This window comes from Vicia villosa, linkage group LG4 (assembly GCF_029867415.1).
Source record: "Vicia villosa cultivar HV-30 ecotype Madison, WI linkage group LG4, Vvil1.0, whole genome shotgun sequence".
Classification (NCBI taxonomy): Eukaryota; Viridiplantae; Streptophyta; class Magnoliopsida; order Fabales; family Fabaceae; genus Vicia; species Vicia villosa.
In genome coordinates, this window is record NC_081183.1 from 61,880,170 (window position 1) to 61,902,142 (window position 21,973).

Sequence of the window (21,973 nt, forward strand, 5' to 3'; positions counted from 1 at the left end):
CGATTAAGAACCGATCTAACCAACTGTCACAAAAAATCAACCACTAGCGAGAAGAAACGAAATAAACAAATGAGAAAACCTCTATTGTTGGATTAAACCTCTTCAAAGAACTATGTCATTGCTTGAAATGGTTTACAAAAAGATCATTGGCGCACTGCCGACAGCTCTCGAACCTAGTCGAAGGCTACAACAGAGACTGGAAGTTTAGATTTGAAGGAGAAGAGACGCAGGCGATTAAGAGAAGGCGGAGAAAAAAAGGCTTTTAGAATGAGAAAGGGTTTGTCACATTTTGTTTTATCTTTTCATATGTATAACACATCAATATCACATCCTTATAAATTATTCGTACATTCGTATGGATAGGTTAATTTGTGGTTAATATATTAAATTGATATTATAGAAGATAATATTTATAAGATATTTATTTATTTTATATTAAAAACTTGTTAAAATATCGTCTTATACCCAATGTGGAGATTATGTGTATATTTGCGGTTTTAGATTTTTGGTTATCATTAGTTATTTAAATGTATAAAAATTATACTTTTAAGTAAAAATAATACTAAGTCTTGCCACTAATGTGTCCAAATATTAATGACATCTTACCACTAATACTTCTTATCATATATGTCGTGTGATTGTGGAAAATGATATGCACACTCTTCATGATTGTCCTACAATGAGGTCTATATAAAGATATCTTTATCCCACTGATTCTTATGATTTTTACATGCAAGACTGTCAAAGTTGATTTAAACATCATGCCACTAGCGAAGTAGACATTATGCCCACAGTAACTGTTGGGTCATCACGGGGAGCATCTACATTGGATCAAGAGCAACACACAAGTGAAAGAGACACCACATATTCACCTAAAACCTTAAGGTGATAGGTGTATGGGTCATCTCACTAATAAAGTGCTCAACCTCCATTTTTCCAAGCAATGTGGGACTAACACCTCACACTTGCACACAAAAATCTCCCCCTTAAATGTGAGTCCATCCACTATGCTCCCGCTTGTACCGCCGTTGCGGGCACAACAACTGGACACGCCTCCTGACCACCACATTGTCAGGATGACTTTCGATACAAGGAGTCGATCCTTTAATTGAACCATCGACTCTGGTACCACTGTTGGGTCATCACGGGGAGCATCCACATCGGATCAAAAGAAACACACAAGTGAAAGAGACACCACATATTCACCTAAAACCTTAAGGTGATAGGTGTATGGGTCATCTCACTTATAAAGTGTTCAACCTCCACTTTTTCAAGCAATGTGAGACTAACACCTCACAATTGCACACAACAGTAACTGTATTTTGAGATTTAGCGAAATAGAATCGAAGATTTTTCTAGAATGTGAAAAAAGATAATTGAGTTTTAATGAATAGTGTATTATTGTATCATTCCTCCATGATCCAAGTTCTTGGTACAACAAATAAGCATCATGTGATTCATAAAGTTTGCTTACATCCCCCATTAAGGCTTTATTGAAGTCAAAGTATATGGTTCTTCTTTTGGTGATCCTAGGAATATTGGTTTTAGAAGCCTTTTGAGAGATGATGGAGGTAGTTGGATTTATAGTTTTTCTAGATCTTAGGGCAGAGCTTTTAACCTATTGGTGGAAATGTCAGCTATTTGGAGAGGTCTTTAATTGGCTTAGGGTCTTGGATATAAATCTATCGTCATGGAATCTAACTCTAAGACAACTTTGGGTTTAATTGCTGACACTAAGCAAAATGACTTTCACTCCATGCAACTTTACTATTTCTTATTAGGAAGTTCATTTCTTTTTCGTTGGTGGTCTCCTTTTATTATACTTTGAGAGAAGAGAATAAATGTGTTAATTGATTGGCTAAATATGGTGCTTCAAATGCCGACTCTTTGAATATGTGATTCATTTTTGCTTCTCAATTGGATTATGGGGTAGTAACGCTTCTATGGTGTTTAAGAACCAAATAATTGAATCTTTTCCTCTTGTTTTTATTTTTCTCTTGATAAAAAATGGCTAAATTACAGTTTTGGTCCCTCTACTTTGGGTTTTCCACGATTTTGGTCCCCCTATTTTCTTTTTAAACAATTTTGGTCCCCATCCCAATTTTGATGCAACTGTTCATGCACTGTTCATGTACGGACATGTACTGTTCATGGACAAAATTGAGATGGGGGACCAAAACTGTTTAAAAAGAAAATAGGGGGACCAAAATCGTGAAAAACCTAAAATAGGGGGACCAAAACTGTAATTTAGCCTAAAAAAATTAATACTACTCTTCAATCACAAATATTTATAATTATTTTAATATTTATATGTATAATAATATAAATTCAAATTAAATTCTCTCAATTCAAATTAATCATGCATATGAATTGAGGAAATTTTGATAAAATATTATATATTTTTTAATGAGAGTGAAAATATATTAAAAAAATAGATGATCTCATCAAAAATAAAAAGAATAGATTATAAAAAATATAATCTTCATTTGCTCTTAAATTCAATTCCTCTTCTACAATGTCATCAATTTCTTTTAGTTTTTAAATTTCTCTCACAATTTCATCTCATTGATCTTCATTTGATAATATTTTATTTAAATTCTTATCTTTTTACTTCAAAATTTCTATTGATTAGATCAAAAGAATCATAGTTAATATATTTTTCAACAATCTATATTTCATCTATACAAAATTATCCACATTCTAATATTCAAAATTCTTAATTTTATTATCGCCAACATACTCCATTGTATTTTTACCGTCACTAACCAATCCTAATATGTATTGTAGACCTCAAATAAATACTTATGGGTAGAGTTTTTCATCATGAACTTGAAACGCCAATTGAGTTTATGTATGAACCTCAAATTTCACAATTTTCAATTCAAGATGGTTTGAAAAATATTACCATTAAAGAAAAAGAAAGATGTTCCAATTTTTAAAATTCGAGAACTATTCACAAGGGATTAGGATAATACACTTCATATACAATCATGAATCATTATTTCAAAGGATCCAATTGTAAAAATTAATTTAAAAAAAGACAATTTTTGGTTAAGAATCACTACTAATTATGATCATTATCGTGGACAATCGTGAGAAAAGTAACACATCTAGTTAAAATATGGTTGGTATCAAATAAATGGCCTTGTTCAAAAATTTATTGGACGTTACAAACAAGTTGTTCATGGAAAGAAAAATGGGACCTAATGGACGTTAACAAATGCACATGCTTTTTCTTTTAAGGATAAATATGCATCATTCAATCTTAAGTAAGCATGACAATATGAACCTAAATGGATGAGAGCATCTTAAAGTTCTTCAAAAAGAACAAAAATTCTACAAGCGAGGCATTATCTGTTGGGTGTAAGTGTGAGTGATTAAAGTCCCATATTGCCTATGAATGAGTGTAATGTTGGATTTATAAGAGAGAGAACTCATTTACCTAACACCTTAAGGTTTTGGGTTGAGAAGTGATGTCTCCCTCTCTTGTGGTCTTGGAGCATTGGTCCCGTTGGTGCTTCCGACTCTCTGTTGAAAGAGTATACTGGTGTACTTTTCATTTATATCGTATCCACAGGGATTATTGCGATATCACTGCCGTTCTATAGCTTATTTTGTCTTGAGTTAAGGTTACTTTGGTTTTGAGTTTGCAAAAGATCATTCAATACTTTAGTAGCAAAGAGTAAATTAATGAAAGTTCTAAGTTAAAGAAAATGTATCAAGATTCGATTTCATCGACCTAACTTCGTATGTTAACCTATATATATATATATATATATATATATATATATATATATATATATATATATGAACTTCTTAACGTATCGACGTCTATACCGTCTGTGTCCGCAACGATATAGTTAGATTTACCGTATTGTTTAACCGCCAATTTCTCCACCGTTTAAACAATACAAATAACATTTTATAAACCGATACTAAGTAAATATCAAACGCTAAATCCATGTCTACAATTTACAAAATCATAACTAAAACACATATTAACATAAAATGAAAGTTAAAAATTATAAACTAAAAATAATTATCTAAAACTTCAGGGAATTGTACGAATACTCGATAAAAACGGTCGAAAGGTGCCACTAATTAAACTAAATATTAACACAACTTGGCACCTAACACTCTCTCGAACTCTACAGCAGTGGTATCAAAGCCCTAATTCGGCTTGGTGGGGGAGCGGAAGCTGGATCCGGTGTAGGATTCTGTTATAGGATGTGGGGACCCACACTTGTGATGGAGAATGTTGGGTGCAAGTGTGAGTGGTTAAAGTCCCACATTGCCTATGAATGGGTATAATGTTGGATTTATAAGAGAGAGGATCCATTTACCTAACACCTTAAGGTTTTGGGTTGAGATGTGGCGTCTCCCTCTCTTGTTATCCTGAAGCATTGGTCCCATTGGTGCTCTCGACTCTTCCGGAATCCCCAACATTATCATCATGGCGATTATCATTCAATTTTGAATATGCATGGCGTTTGTAACAAGCTAAATGAAAAATATGAATTTTAGTTAAGATGGAATATTCTAGTATTATCAAAATCAAATATCATGCAGTACTTAATATGTACCAACGTATATGTAAAATAGTCATTAGTGCCACTTTAATTCATAATAAATATTTGTTATTCAAACTATTTATTATTCAAACTAGTAGTTAGTCAAACTAGTCGTCGTTCAAATTAGTCTTTTGTCAAGCTAGTCGTTATTCATACTAGTTGTTATTTAAAGCATCGGCTATTCATATATAATTATATATGCCATCATCTTTCTTTCAATGTTCTTTCATTTTTCTCTCACTCTTCTCTCACTTTAATGGATTCAACACAATTCAAATGGTCTCAACAAACTCTTTTAGGAGTTAATGGAAGATGGATTTATGGACAACACTAATGAAAAAGGGCGTAGATATATCAGAGAATAACATTGATATATCAGAGCCGTGAAGAAGGGAGTAAACTATTGCTGAATGACTACTTTTATGAAAAATCTAACATACACAAATGCTTAATTTCGAGAAGAAGGTTCGGAATGCATAGGTCTATCCAACTGGTAAAATGGTTGTTTCACCATTGAAGAAAAGTACCACTATTATTTGTATGTTGGTATATGGATACCCCGCTGACATTGTAGACCAATATGTTCAAATTGGTGAAAGAACTGCAGTTGAGTTCTTAGAGAGATCCGTAAGAGGATTGAATAAGGTATTTGGGGTCAGATATTTTTGAAGGCCTAACAACAATGATGTTGAGCATCTTTTACAAATTAGAAAATCAGATGATTTTCCACGAATGTTAGGTTCAAATGATTATATGCATTAGAAATAGAAAATTGTCCAGTTGTATAAAAAGGATAATTTTTTTTAGGTGATCATGGTAAATTCACGATCATGTTTGAAGTTGTGACATCACAATAGATATGTGGATTTAACATGCATTTTTTAATGTAGATTCAAACAATGTCATTAACGTGTTAAACCAATACAATATATTTTTGAATGACAAACTCCCACAAGGCAATATACAATCAATAAGACTTCATATAATATAGGGAATTATCTATATCCTGAGTCTGCAACATTTGTCAAGATTTTTTCAATGTCGCGAAGAGAAAAGAGAACACTATTTGTCCAACATCAAGAATTGACTAGAAAGAATGTGGAGCGGACATTTGTATTGATTCAAATTTAGTTTGCAATTATATGTGACCCAATGCGTGCCTAGCACATGAAAACACTCAACTCAATCATCCATATATGTTTGCATCATATTACACAACTTGATTGTTATAGGAAAAACGATACTCATATAGAGGTGATTTTGATTACTTTTATAATAATGTAAATAGCACTGTCACAACAACCAAAATATTTATCACATCATCTAAATCTTGCAACAAGACTATAAAGAACAAATTTTCGCGAATAACAAATTCAATCACAACTTCAAGCAAACCTGGCATAATATATTTGAGAACGTTTTAGGCATGAGGATGAAAAAATTTAAACTTTACTAATTATGAGATTTTATTTATTTTTATCATTTTTAATTATATATGTCATGTACGATTACTTTTAATTATTGTTATTGTTATAAAATTGAGTTTAATTTAAACTTTACTAACGGTGTAAATGTGTAACTTTTTTTTACTGCAGTCAATCCAAATCTCTCTTAACACCTATTATTAGAGAGAGTAAGGATCCACTCCATTTCTTACACTCTATTTCTTTTCCATTACCATAGTTTTTTGTGTATATTACACATATTTCGACGACATGTAACACATATTTATTATTTATTTAACTTAATGTACATAAAACTATAGTAATGGAAAAGAAATGAAGGGTAAGAAATGGAGTGGATCCTTACTCTATTAGAGAATGTGTAAGTAAGTTAGCTAATTAGTATTATTATTAAGGGGAAAATGAAATATGATTAATGTAAAAAATATTCACCAGTAATCACCACAAGAGCATATCCCACTCCTGAAATGATGAAATCGATTTGCATCTCTCACAACAATCTCTCTCTCAAAAACCTTTGATATATACTTGATTGCATTATGGCAATCTCCACACACTCTAAGGTTTTTAATTATCCTCAATGTGGTTGATGGTGGAGTTTTCATGAGCCCATAAGCTATTGCTAGCTTCTCACCATGATAATATAAAGCACTCTCTTTATCTTCTTCTTCTACATCAACAAGTGTAAACTCTGTATCAGGGACATATCCTTCTTCTTTGATCCTCTCCATAATATACTCCACCTTATTATATATCAAATCAGTTTCTTCATGTGATCTATCCCCAGCAACAAATAAATGCACCTTGTTTTTTATATCTACCCAACTAAACCCTGGATCCTTCTTTGCATTCACTCTTTTCATCATATTCCTAGCACTCACTGCATTTTCCCATTGGTTAGCAGCAGCATAAATATTCGATAAAAGAACATATGCTGCTGCATCAGATGGCTCCAAGCTAAAGAGCTTTTCTGCGACGCGTTTTCCAGTCTCTTTGTCTCCCTGAACCCTACAAGCATTAAGCAATGTTCTATACATTGTAGCAGAACCTTCAAAGGGCATTGACGATACCACCTTCTCGGCTTCTTGTATGCGCCCCGCACGACTAAGGGCATCAACGAGACAAGAATAGTGTTCAATCTCAGGCTCAATTCCATAGTCTTTCTGCATAGAAGAAAAAATTTCATAGGCTTCAGATGTCAAACCGGAATGACTACAGGCAGAAAGGACCCCAATGAAAGTAACTCTATCTGGCGTTACACCCTTAGATTTCATTTCATTGAAAAAGTTGAGAGCTTCCTTAGCATTGCCATGTTGAGATAATCCTACTATCATGGCATTCCACAAGGCAACACTCCTAGTATTCATTCTTCTAAATAAACCATATGCATCTTCTATATTCCCACACTTGGCATACATGTCAACAAGTGAGGTCATCACAAAAGGATCCATAGCACAGTTCAACTTCATAACATTTGCATGAATCTGCCTCCCTTGTTCTAGTGCTGTTAAAAGAGAGCAAGCCTTCACAAGGGTGGCAAAGGTATACTCATCTGGTTGCGTTCCAGCAAGTCTCATCTGATGGTATGTAAAAAGAGCATGCTCTTCCTTCCCATTTTCTACACACCCTGAAATCATAGTGGTCCAAGCAACATCATCTGGCGAAGGATTCTCATTGAATATTTTAAGTGCACTTTCCATATCTCCAAATTTTAGATACATGTCTAGAATACCACTAATGACAAACAAATCTAAATCGAATCTCATTTTTATAACAACGGCATGAATCCGCTTCCCTTGTTGATGCCCCACCAAGCACCCAGAAGCTGTAGCCGCATTCGCCAGAGTAATCTGATCAGCCTTCACTCCACTTGCATGCATTAGACCAAATAGCCTCAAGGCTTCATGATAGTTATCACTCACTATATACCCATGCATCATAGCATTCCAAGATGCTAAATCAAATCCATCTCGGTTATGGAAAAGAAGCTCAGCTTCCTCCATCTTTCCACTCCTGGAATAGACATCAATTAGAGCTGTTGAAACAAACGAATCTAAGACGATCCCAGTTTTTAAAGCACAAGTATGAACCTGTCTACCAAGACAGTAGCTTTCTTCAAGAGAGGAGCAAGCCCTCAAAACACTCGCAATGGTGAATTGATCCGGCAACAGTCCACTCCGTAATAAATCAACGAACAACCTTAACGAATACTCCTCTAAACCACTCAGAGCACAACCAGATATGACAGTGTTCCATGATATTAAATCCACTTCTTTCATCTGACCAAACATACTTCTTGCATAGTAAACAGAACCAGCCTTAACGTACATATTAATAACACTATTCGCCACAGAGACAAATTGATCCCATCCCAACCTCATAACAGCACCATGAATCTGTTTTCCCAGTTCAAGATGGTTCAAACTGGCAACCACAGAGAGGATCACAAGAAAAGTCAAACTATCACACGGTACACGCAATTTGATCATATCTCTAAAGCAATCAACAGCTTCCCACGCTTCACCTGCTTGGAGACACAAAGACAAAGTCTTGTTCCAAACAACAACATCAGAATCATCATCACACATATTCAACTTAGTTGCATATGCTCGAACCTGCTCCAACTCCCTTTCGAAAACAGTTTTTTTACCAAACCCCATGAGAATAGTACGAACACTGATGCAATCAGGACGCAGCCCACTTCTGTGAAATGCAGAGAAAAGAACCAACGCTTCATCTCCAATACCCATTTCAACATAAGCCTTCATCATCACATTCCATAACACCACATCCCTAACAGGCATCCTATCAAACAAAACACGCGCCTCTCTAATCCTTCCAAACTTAGCATATATATTAACCAAAGCACCAGCGACAAACACATCCCATTGCAACCCAATCTTAACAGCATAACCATGAAGAGTCTCAGAAGCGGAGTGAGAACCATAGAGGAGGCATAACTTGAAGAGAGGTGACAGAGTATGACGAGTGGTAAGCACAACGGATTGACGGAGAAGACGGAAAAGATGAAAGGCTTCATGAGCTTTGTCTCCCTCGGGAAGCTCTCCGGTATGAGCATACGCGGCGAGAACAGCGTTCAAAGTGACCAGGTCTCTGTCAGGCGTTATGTCGAACAGTTTACGTGCAGAAGAAAGAGAGGAGCACTTGGCGTACATGGTGATGAGGTTGTTGGTTAGATAACGGTCGGGGGTTTGGCCGGAAGTTAAAATGCTGGCGTGAGTGCGTTTTCCGAGGAGTAAATCGGATTGGGCAATGGCGTGGCGGAGGATGGAAAACCATTGAGGAGGAAGAGAGGGAGGGTGTGAATGGGAATGGGAATGGGAGTGAAGGTGTTGGGTGAGTGGTTTCTTGAGAATGGAAGTGGGTCGCAAACGGTTGTGCAAATGCATTTTCAACTTTGTGATTCATTCTCTGAAGCCTGAACAACAGTTGTTAGTTGTTATAGTTACATTTTGAAATTGGAGGGACATCACAGTGCTGTATTATGGGATTGTGAACCAATTTCCCAGTTATAAAAATAACTTATAGAGCTAGTCATAAACTGCAAATAATATCTTTTAAATATGATTTTCTTTTAAATCTATTCCAGTTAGTTTTGCCGTGAAAAAAATTAATTTTGAAATAATTGATTTTGTAGAATTGACTTTAGTTAAAATTGAATTTAATATAAAATGATTTATATTTGGATATATTCACAACAAAAGCGATTTGTATGAAAAATATTGTTTGGATATTTTTATCAAAATGGTTTTTGGATGTGTAAATGACGAAAAGGATAAAAAAATATGAGAATTAAGGTTATTGTTCAATTTAAGAGCAAAAAAGAAAAATTGATGGAAAGGGAGAATTGATTTTTAGAATTGATTTCAAGAAGCTAGGAATTGTAGCTTCATAAAAAATTAATTATGAACCAAAAAAAGCTTGGTGGCAGTAGACTGTTTGAGAATGTCAAACACTTCAAAATTGATTTTACAAACACTTCAAAATTGATTTTACAGGCCCAAAATTGATTTTGATGCATTCTACCGGGCAAGTAAACATAGGATTCCGGTGCCACCACTTTGGACGAGTACTGATGTGGTTGGCACGTTTTGTTTTTAAAATATAAAAAAATATAAATAAAAAAAATATTTTTTTTATGAAAAGAGTTTATTATTTTAAAAGAAAGACATATTTAAAAACAAAATTATTTTATCAAAATTATTTTGCATCAGTAATATATATTTTAATTTTTTATATATTATCTTATATTTTAAATTAAAAATATTTTTAAAATAAAAATATTAGTAATATAAATAATTAAAAAATAAATATTTTTATCGTGTTTTGATTCATACATTATTTTAAATATTTTAATTTTAATTTTTTTAATTATACAAAAAAATATATAATAACCAGTGAGTTTGCAGAAATTCTAATATGGACACTCGTGCGTTCATATCGGTACTGGTGCGTTACGCACATATGTTTCTCAAATATATTAAGAATGAAAAAAAGAAATACAATATTATTTAACCAAGAAAGTTTATTATTTAAAAAAACATATTTTTATTTATATTTGGAGCACAAATATTTTTTTTTCCATATATACAAATATTTGAATCAAACTATATTTTCCCGTATATAAATATTAAATATGTTTTGAAATTATTTATAAAAATATGTATACAATAGTTTTTTTATAAATATTAACTAATAATATAGTATTTGAAAATGTTATTTTAATTGTATAAATAAATATTAGTATCATAAATAAATGTTATTTGTCCGTGTTTGGATTCATATGTTACAATAAGTATTTGGATGTGAGAGGAGAAAGACCCTGAAAGCTCAAGTACTAGTAGATTTTGTATCAAATATGACCGTTATGGCCTCCCCGTCAAATGGAGTCCACAAGTGGACCATCTTCGTAGACAAAACGTCCAGCTCGACACGAAGCAGAGCAGGAATCATACTCGAGAACGAGGAAGCTATCTTAATCAAGTTTCTCTCATCTTATCCTTCCTTACTTCGAACAACCAGGAGGAGTACGAAGCTTTCCTCACATGACTGTGCCTGACCGAAGACTTGGAAGCTAGAGAGATAAAAATCTACACGGATTCTCAGCTCATCGCATCTCAAGTACAGGGAGAGTATCAAGCAAGGTTGTAAAAGCTGGATCAGACCGAATGGACAGGGAATCGGACCAGTAATTAGTCTAGTTCAATAGCTGGACCGCCCTAATCGTTAAACTGGTGGAAAACACTAAAAACAGGGGTTGGACCGGTGAAAACCAGAAAACCGGTGGTTCCTGTAAACCGACTGTTCAACAGCTTTTTTTTTAAATTGAATTTTTAGTCAAAACAATGTCGTTTTGAACATTTGGAATTAAAAAAAACTAAGATTTTCCAATCCTTATCCAATCGGAAAGTGAAACAGAAGCAGAACTACATAAGAAGTAGAACGACTGAGAGAATCGCATTGAACACCACCACGTCGTTTCGAGACGTTACCATCACCGGCCGTTTTTCTTTGTCCTCCATCACCACTCTTCCGTCTCTCTCCCCACCGCACCATCGTCGTTCTCTCCTCCGCACCACCAACTCCAAGTTCGTCATCTCCACCGCAACATTCCGGTTTCGGCATCGTTTCTTGGTTCATTTCTCCTTTGTTTCAACTTATCTGTTGAAATTGTTGAAGATTAAATCGGGGTTTGTGTTGTTCTTTTGAAACTGGTTATTGTTACTGAATTGTTGAAATTTGTGAGTTAATGCCTGCAGAAATTCGTTTTCAGATGAAACAACATTTCATGAGTGGAGCAAGAAAAGAAAAACTTCAAATGTAGCTGAAAGCGAGCTCTTTATGGAGGAGGGGTGAATTGCTAGTACAAACGAACCCATTAATTAGTTCATCTAAAAAGAATAAGGCTCGCATTAAGGAGGTGATAGCACTACGCAAAGATCCTATTAATTTTGAAACACTCGGTGATCATTCTAATTGGGTGTTAGAGGATTCACCACCATTCTTGACCATTGAGAAGGTGAAAGCACTATGCAAAGATCTTGCTAGTATGACAATCCAACCTATTTTAAATGATATTAGTATGGTATTCGTTATTGTGATTACAATTATGTTGTTTTAATTTGAAATTCTGGTGTTTAGATCTCATATGTCCTAAAGGATGTCGAGACAATGATCTCTAAAAAACACACAATGACAAAATATAAAATAAAGCAGTGCAGAAACTTTAAAGAATACAAGTAATTGTTCACCCAGTTTGGTATAAACAATACCTACTCTGGGGACTATCGAGTAAGAGATAAGTCCAATATGATAGTATCAATTCGAAGTACTATGCAAACAACCTCTAGTTCACACGTAAACAACCTCCGATTTACTGCCTTCTCACTTAATCACTACCCGTGCTATACTTCTGCCTAAGACTCACCTAGGTATGAGGCCCTCCTCAATCCCCCTTAATCACAACCGTGATAATCAATTACAAAACTTTAGAAGACACACTTCCAAGACACAATCATTTAATGCTTAAAAACTTATGAATGAACACAGAACTTACAACTCAATGAAAGCGTATAATTCTTCTATCAACATGATATTAGAAAGGCTCGCAGAATACAAGAATGCACAAACCCTAACACAAACTGCAATTAGGGATGACAACGGGGCGGGTCGGGGACGGTTATCACCTCCCCCAAACCCAAACCCCGAATCCCAAAACAATTCCCATTCTCCGCCCCAAACCCAAACGGGGATGGAGAATTAAAACCCAAAACCGACCCAAGTGGGTTCGGATTGGTTTCGGGTATCCCCGCCCCGTTATCATCCATTTAGTAAAATCAATTTTTTTAATAGAAATATTTATTTTTTCCAAAATGAAATTACTTTATAAATAATAAAATGAAACAATTTTAAAAAAAATCATATATACATTTCAAATATTTTAAATAATAAATTTAAATCAAAATATCAAAACTTTGGCTATGTATTTACTATTCTAAATTATCAAAAATATATACTAATATATAGAATAAAATAAACGGTGCGGGTTCGGGGTGGGTATTAGTGTCCCCATTACCCGACCCGACCCCATATTTTGTAATAAGGGAAAACCCAAACCCTAACCCAGTCAAAGCGGATTTTCCCCGTCAACTTCGGGGCGGGTTCAGGTGGGTACCCGCGGGTATGGGCTTTGTTGCCATCCCTAACTGCAATGTACGTTTCATGAAAATACTAGGTTTGTTGCTTGCTATTTAAAACAATCTTCTGGATTGAACTTGGGCTTCAAATCGCAGCAGGGCACTCCCGAAAATATTCCACAATCTTCTACGAAGATAGGACTTCAATCTTTAGTTTCCTAAATATTCTCCATATTTATAAATCAATCAAATATCTTGAAAACAGAGACAATCTCTTATCCCTAAATCAAGCGCCACATAGGATTGCATAGTATTCCAAAATATTATGCACTTGTAAATAAAACATACTTCAACAAATCTAGCTGTTACTTAACAGACACGATGTCGTATGGATCTTGCATGAAACATCTTACTTGACATGTCTTCTTCAGTTGAAGTGAATAGAACATCCTGTTCAACATGTTCCCATAAGTTAGTTTTAACAAACATAATGTCAACCATAACATAGAGAATTAACATAATTTATTACTATATGTCAATTGCTAAACTCTTTAAATTGATGTTGTTATAGATGAATTAAATTTGGATGAGGTTGACGTTTAGGGAGCTGCACAACTTAATTATGGAGAAAATAACCAAAGTAATGATATCATTGATGGGAAAGATGTTGCAAATGCAATTGATTTTGCTGTAGGTGGTTCTGATATTGAAGGAGATCCCAACATTGAAATAATTTTACCTCCTTGGAACTAAACTTAATAGATATTTGAGTATTTTTGTTCTAAAGTACTCCATTAGATTATATTGCCATTAGATTTTGTTTGCAGTTAGACTTTATAATTTACACAATTTTGTTATGTGTGATACTTATGTTTAAATTTGCATTTAATTTATGAACTAGTGAATTTATGATATGATATTTTCCACAAATTTAAGTGTTAGTTATATTATTTTAGAGATTGAATGATCTGACTCGACCGGATTTATGCATATATAGTTTTCTTATAATGATAGGTCTATTAAATCGACTTATTTGGTTTAATCCGGTTTGATCACGCGATTCAACTAAGGACCCAGTGGTTCGACTAATGAACCAGTGATTTAGTACCCTCCCCGGTTTGATGACCGATCCGGGATATTCGCTCTTGTGTTGTGCTCTCGGAATACCTAACTCTGGTCCGAGAAAGGATGACAAAATTTGAATCCGCTGAAGTACAACATGTTCCTCGCGAGCACAACACACAAGCGATTATCCTGTAAAAACTCGCGAGCACACATGGTTTGCACCAACCATGGGTTAGTACAATAATGACAGGAGTGCCATTTTAATTTGAGTTGAGAAAATCAAATAGTTTTGAAGCAAAAGAATCTCAAAGAGCTGCTTCGATGACATTATCGTGATAGTCACTTAGTGCAATATTAAGAGAATATAGTATCATATAAATAAAAAGTTAATTTTTATACTCATCCTAAATATAAAATTTTAAAAGCATTTTATTGTTAAAAAATATTTAAAAAAAAAACTTCTCTATCCACCATAAAAAATTGTACTTTACGCTGGATGTAATGTTATACAATTTTTTGAGTTGGGCAGATAACGATTCACCCTATATTAATTGTACATTTTATTCTTTCAATTGTTGAGAATCAAGTGTGAATAAAAAGTCCGTTGTTGATTAGAAAAGAAAATATGAACATTTTATAACAAAGAGAACTCAAACATCTATAACTTTAAGATTTTGAATAAATATGTTATTTTTCTCATTGTAAAATGCTCTATTGTGTTAATTCCGAATTGACACTAATTATTTAAAAAATAATTTTAAAAATTTGCTTGTTTCTTAATTTGCTTAAGCTTTGTACCAAAGTGTTTTGTGACCATAGAAACCTACTAGCTCATAAACAAGAACACTAGTGTTATTTCGTGAAATGCACGTTTTCCATAATGTAACCGTAATTATCTTGACAGTTGTCAGTGTTAAATAGTCAATGGACCACTCCTACTTTAGGCCGCAACTCCATAAAAGAAAACAAACCTGCCGTCTTACCCATCACAGTAAATCCCCTTCCCCACAAATCCCACAACGCCACGTATCTTCCCATATTCCATCAACGCCACAATCAACGTGGCGTAATCTTGAACTCACCGTATCAGTTCAACCAAAGCGCTAATTAATCATTACCAAATGTTGCATTTTCCACACGAGCTTATCTTTTCTAATTTCCTAAATAAATAAATGAAAACACAACATATTATATGATCACACATTACTACTAGTATATATAAGACCATTGCAGCATGTGTGAAATTAGAATTCAAAATCAAAATAAAAAATAGTACTGTATTCCAGAGAGCCAATTAGGGCTCTGAAATGCACCATATCTTATTTAGTGCTCTGTTATTCGGCGGCGATATTGAGTGGGAAAAGGAGCGATAATTGCACCATCATTAATTTCACAATCTTCTAAATTCAATACGGTAATAACTCGATCATACTACATTAATTTCTCTAAAATCATCCGTTACTCGCGTTTCAAATTTTCAAATTTTGAAACTGTATTAATAATCGTCATTAATTTAATCAATAAATAAATATAAAGTAATCTTTGTTGTTTTTTGTTTTGTTTCTCAGATTTCTGAATTGTGATGGCTTCGATTGAAACCGTCAAGTGTTACTGTTGCGGCTTAGCGGAGGAGTGTACAAAGCCGTACATTGATCGTGTTCGTGAGTGTTACCATGGCCGTTGGATTTGCGGTTTATGCGTCGAGGCTGTGAAAGAAGAAACGATGAAATCGCAGAAAGATATTAGCACTGATGAAGCGGTTAAGCGGCACATGAATTTCAGAGCTTTAACTTGAGTCCTCCTGAAAAATCTGATATCGATTTGATTCTTGCTGTGAAACATCTTATCTTTAGGTCTTTGGATTCGCCGAAGAAAAAAGGTTTGAGTTTTGGTAGATCGCAGAGGTGTTTTTCTACAGTGAATGGAGGAACAACACAGGGAGTGAAAGAGGGAGAGACAAGTTAGGGTTAAGGTTCAATTGTTGTAATCATGGTGTGTGTGTGTGTTTTCTAGTGTTGTTTGTGAGAATTTAGTTTTAGGTTAATTGGGTTGTTTTTCTATTTGTTTGTTTATTGACTTTAATCTAACAGATGTTACTTCATTTTGTTTCGTTACTGGCAAATGGTACTTCGTTTTCTTATTGAGTTGTTTGGTTTCTTTCACATTTAGTATATTTTAAGTTTGTTAATTTAATTTGCACAATTGCCAGTGTTCGTAACTTGTTAAGTTTACATCGATTCATGTTTCTTTCCACGGCATCAATCTCATTTTTTCACATGTTTTCGCCAAATAAAGTTTGCAGTGTAATTGCAGCGCCGAATGCAAATGCATTCAACTTAAAAGTTAAAACTATATTATTACTTACAAGTCAATTTGTAAATTTAGCCTTTCAACAAATATAATTTTCCTATCAAAAAAAAAAAATATATATATAATTTTAATATATCATGTATAGGTACAAGTACAACCATGCATGGTATGAGTACTGTTTGATTAATACTATATTTTGAAAATTAAATCGAATTGCAAATTTGGTTGGATGCATCCCAATCCAAATGAAGTATTAAAGACAAATTTTAATGCGAGGTCTTTTTAAAGTTTATGGAAAATTACAAAATTTTGATTTAAATTTAATTTTTAAAAGTATTAGAATAAAAAAAATTAATTAGTGTATTCAAATTTGTTTAATATTGATTCTTAAATGAATAATAAAATACACTTAACCTAAGAGCACCTAGTTGGTTGCGATGGTAGAGTCTTTTCTAAACTTTTTTTTTGATAAAAGAAAATTTAACGATTTTCATTAATCAAATTAGGAGCAATACAAGGAGGTATCTCATCAATAAAATTACGCCTAGTCTAAAAATTGACCGTTGATGAACTTAACCTCAAAGTTTGGAAATAGTGCTTAGAGAGAATAGTTTGAACTACTAATTGAGAGCCGCTTTCAAAACATTGGTCAATTATAGCAAAATAGCGTCTTGCATATAACTTCTTTCAGAGCCATGACTTCCACTACAATAGTGAATAAGATACCGTAATTCTAAGCCACAACTGCAACAACAAAACTATCAACATTGTCTCTCACACACCACCCTTTATTTGTTGAACCCAAATCTTTATTATATCCCGCATCAACATTACATTTTAACTTTTCTTCATTCGACGGACTCCAGACGGTAGGTGGGGGAGTCCCTTGGGTGACATCCCTATTCTCACGAATTGAATATCAATCATGCCCAATTAAAATAGACATGCAAACCAATTTTTATGGCATCTTCTTCTAACTTAACCTTGGATTGTATGTAAAAAAAATCAATCATAAAATACATATCTCTTGCTACATGCAAAATATATAAGGGTATCATATTGGTAATTAGTTGAAAACATATTTTTGTCCGTAAAATAAGATGGGTGAAAAGGGGATCAGATTAGTTAGAGATGTCGAAACATGATAAAATTTTAATTTGAAGAAGAATTTGGAAAAATAAATTTAAGTCCTATATTATTAAAAAAAATTGTGTGTTTGTGTGTCAAATGAGAAAATTTTATGTTCTACATTGCTTAACTTATTCACTAATTTAATTTTTAACATTATATTAAAAATGAAACACACTAAAAATTGTTTATGAGTTTTTGAATTTTTCCTTTCTCATTTTCTTTATTTTGTGTTTTCATTTGTTGAAATGTTAAATTCTTCTCTTATGTTTTAATTCTTAAATTTTCTCGACATTTCTTGGACTTTTTTAGAGGATTATTTGAATTGTTCATTTGAAAAATATTTGGAGTGTTCGAACGACCATTATTAAATTCTTTTAGAAGAATTATTTGATTGTTTAATCCTTCAAGAAATTATTTAAAATGGTCAAACAATCATTATTAAAATCTTTTTGGAGAATTATTTGGATTTCTCCAAAACAAATTACTTAGAATGGTCAAACAAATCATAATTTAAGGGTGTATTTCCATACTGATTATCTACCGCGTAGTAATTGTACAATTAAGAAATGAATTGTTTTATCCAAAGACGACCTAGTACATGTCTCCATCTGGTAATTTCTTTTGTGGTATATTTTCAAAATTGTAAAACAAAAAGTCTAAGACATTTTCAAACTACCATTGCTACCGAAGAAATTATTGGTACTTCTGCTAAAGTCTTTGACCAGCCGTCCAAGTTTGTGGGAAGTCATTTCAAAAGTAGGCAACAAAAAAAGGATTTTTTTTTAACCATAAAAAAGGTTGACAATGTTTTTATTGATGATATTCATGTTGTTCCTTTTGGATCAAACGAACAAACTAACAGTAAGAAATTCGTGAATTTAGAAGGAACTGTCAATTTTGGTGAATTTGAATCTATTGCACATATTAAAAAAAAAAGATTTACAACTAAGCATCTTATGAAAAAAGAATGATTATTTATGTAAAAATTATACTCTTAATAGACTCGTATATGATCTCTATGATTATTAGAGTAGCCGTGATACTGTAAAACAAGTTTGGAATGTAGCCACGATACTTGTATGGCGGAGCGAAGATAATCTGCAATGATAGCACTCAACATCCAAGTTTTTGAAGTTATAGAGATGTAGTTGAAAATAAGAGTGAAATAATACTTATAAATGATGCATGGCAAGACTTATATCCAGGGCCGGCCCAAGGGCCAAGCTACCCAAGCTATGACTTTAGGCCTCAAAAGTTTGGGCTTAAAAAAGGCCTCAAATTTTTTTATTTAGTTATAAAAATATATAATGACACTTGAGTTACATATACTATTGTAGTTGAGTTGGTAAAATATAGGCCTATTTTTTTTTGTCTTGAGTTTAACTCTTAATAACCATAAAATTAATATTTTAAAATACATTTTAAAAGCCTCATTTTAAAATTTGCTTTAGGCGTCTAAACGGATTGGACCGGTCCTACTTATATCTGACTGACGGTTAAAACAATTTTCGTCTAATCTGGCGTGCAAAGCGGAAAATTATTTGGTCAGGTCTAACTATGAATGATATACTAATATCAGGTGTTCGATTTTTCGTCGAAGTCCCACCTATTTCTCTGCTTGTTGAGTCGATACTCTAAATTAAGTCTTACAATTGAGCCTTCATTCTTAGTCTTTTTTGCTGCCAAAAACAAACAATATACAGTCAAATTCACTCCATTGTTCTTTATTTACATTGTAGTTGTAATTACTACACACTTATCTTGTGTTAGATGTGTACAAGTTAAAAACCACATTTAATGTATATAAGGATCAATTTGCAGCCGAGCAAGATGAACAATATTAATCTTTTTATACAAGATATACAACATATTGGAATTAGCGAATGATGAGATCTCTCAAAGGTTTTTTCTTTATCCACCTTCCTATGGGGTCACCCCCAGCGAAAACTCCATTTTATCCCTGCTTCAGAAATGCATTTTCGAAATATTTTTTTTTCTAAATTTTCCCAGACTTCGGAAGTGCATCTCTGAAAACACTAAAATGAAGGTGTTTTCGGAGATGCAATTCCGAAAACACCTTTTTTTTTCTTCAGATTTTATGGTGTTTCGGAAGTGCACTTCCGAATTATGCAGAAGTCTTTTTTTTAATGTTTTTTCTAATAGTCCCGTACGAAATATATACAAAACGTATAATATATACAAAACGAAAAAGCCGAACAAAACAAACGACATATCAACGTAAAATACTAACATAATAAATAAAATTAAAATAATATATACAGACGGAGTCATAGTGTGCGAAATATATAATCCGAATACAAAAAAATAAACCCGAACCCCTACTAGGTATGCCTAACCCTCTCTCCCTGGGACCTCCTCTGCCGCCTGTATGCCGCCGCACGGCCCGCATCATCGACGATCCTCTCCATCACGGCGACTGCCTCTGGACCTCCCTGATCAACGATATCTCGATCCAACGCGTCCCGCCCAAGCATCTCTATCCGCTGACAGATCGGCAGGAGATCAATGGCATGGTCATCCTCGGCCCGCTGGTTGTCCAGGATCTCCTCGTATGCTGGCCTAAGAGCGCCGGGAACGTCGGATGTCATCAAAGGATGTGACACCTGATAGAACCATGTGACATACACCTCCACACTGTGTCAGTCCTGGGTGACCTGCATGCGACGATACTCCTCTGGGACCACATGACGCTCCCAATCCTCAAATATGCCAGTGAGCTGCACTCGGGTATCATCTGCACAAATTCAAACTGCCGCATGCACCGCTCAGGGAGATACTGCACCATGGTGTTGGTCTCGCATCCCAACCAGACAGAATATAACGAGATTCTGGCGACAACATCAGTGTAGTCGTTGAATGGCCTCCAACTGATGTCATCATGCATCGTGCGGTCGAGGTACCCACGGTATGGTCCCACTGCATTGTTCCCCCTCTAGAGAACGTATCGGGCGGCCCTGTGCATGGCGTCCTCGTACTCAGGATCAACGTGGAAGCCGTGGATGCGAGGGAAGTAGGAGATGATCCAACTCTGAAACACAAACACCATAACCATAATGTATTAAAAATAAATACGAAACATAAATAAATGTGAAACAATTAAAATGAAACGTACCGTCAGTAGTGTGCAGGATCCGGTCAACTACCTGGTCCTCTAGTTGGAGGCCTCATTCAGCTTCTGGTATAGGTATACCAGAATAGATGACCCCTAGTTCCACTAGTGAACGGTAGTCAAGTCCATTAAGTAGCGGAGGTAGGTCACGTCGACTTATCTTGCACTCTTGTCCACAAACATTGCATCGCCTACCACTAACATGAACCAGCACCGGAGAGCGCAGGCACGGTGATACTCCACAAATAGGGCGTTCTCCGCCTCCTCGGATTTGGCCGCTGTAACACCCCTTTCTATACCCCAAAATATTTAACAAATAATCAGAGAATAACATGCATATAATTCAAAAGGGCGTCACATTGATGCTTTTAGAAGAACTAAAAACCTTTAAAAAAAACTGACAGCGTTTATTCCATACAACACAATACTCCTGGTCATTTTTAATAACATTCAATATCAAATCACAATTTAATCTGAATATGCATTCACAGCGGAAATATATGATACTCATGTGATTTATAATGATTCATGTCCCATACCATGATCATACATCGACTAATAAATCTCAATTCAACATAAACATAATCAAAATCTCTCTGAAAGTTACAATTACTTGCTTCAACTCCAAACAGTTCATACCAAATTCTCATCAAATTGGTCTAGCGGAAAACAAACTAAATTAATCCCAAAATCTCTACCAAGATGCTCAACGGATAATTCAAACACGTAAAAGAAATAGAAACAAAGCCACCGCAGTTCTATCAATGACTACACTTCCATGCATAACAGATAAAACATGAATCCAATCTTATAGCACAATCCAAAAAAATGAAATAATGCGTTGCACCATTATCAATAATAAAGTACGTACCTCAGATTAACTTATCCTTAGAAGTAGTCTCAGCACCAGACAACGCAAACACTTTTCCTTCCGCTTGCTCCTTCTTTGGCTTATCGCACATGGCACAATTGCGTCCTTGCTCACCACAATTGTAGCAAATCCTACTCGAACCAACTCCACAATCAACAGTTTTGTGACCTGTCTCGCCACACCTGTAGCACTTAATAGGAATAGAAGCTCCTCCCCCACTTGGCTTCTTGCCAATACCAGATTGTCCCCTCATGTCATCATACGATTTCTCACGG

The 21,973-nt window shown here is 34.4% G+C and overlaps 1 protein-coding gene and 1 long non-coding RNA gene across 2 annotated transcripts; one reads left to right on the forward strand and one right to left on the reverse strand.

Annotated features, from left to right (window-relative positions):
* Window positions 1–6,462: 6,462 nt before the first annotated feature.
* Window positions 6,463–9,444, reverse strand: LOC131597279 (pentatricopeptide repeat-containing protein At4g33170-like). The gene has a single exon (XM_058869986.1). The coding sequence runs from the start codon at window positions 9,442–9,444 to the stop codon at window positions 6,463–6,465; it is 2,982 nt and encodes a 993-aa protein (XP_058725969.1).
* Window positions 9,445–15,500: 6,056 nt separating this feature from the next.
* Window positions 15,501–16,365, forward strand: LOC131599209 (uncharacterized). The gene is made up of 2 exons (XR_009282631.1): window positions 15,501–15,670; window positions 15,825–16,365. It is a non-coding gene; the product is annotated as an uncharacterized LOC131599209 (long non-coding RNA).
* The last annotated feature ends 5,608 nt before the right edge of the window (window positions 16,366–21,973 follow it).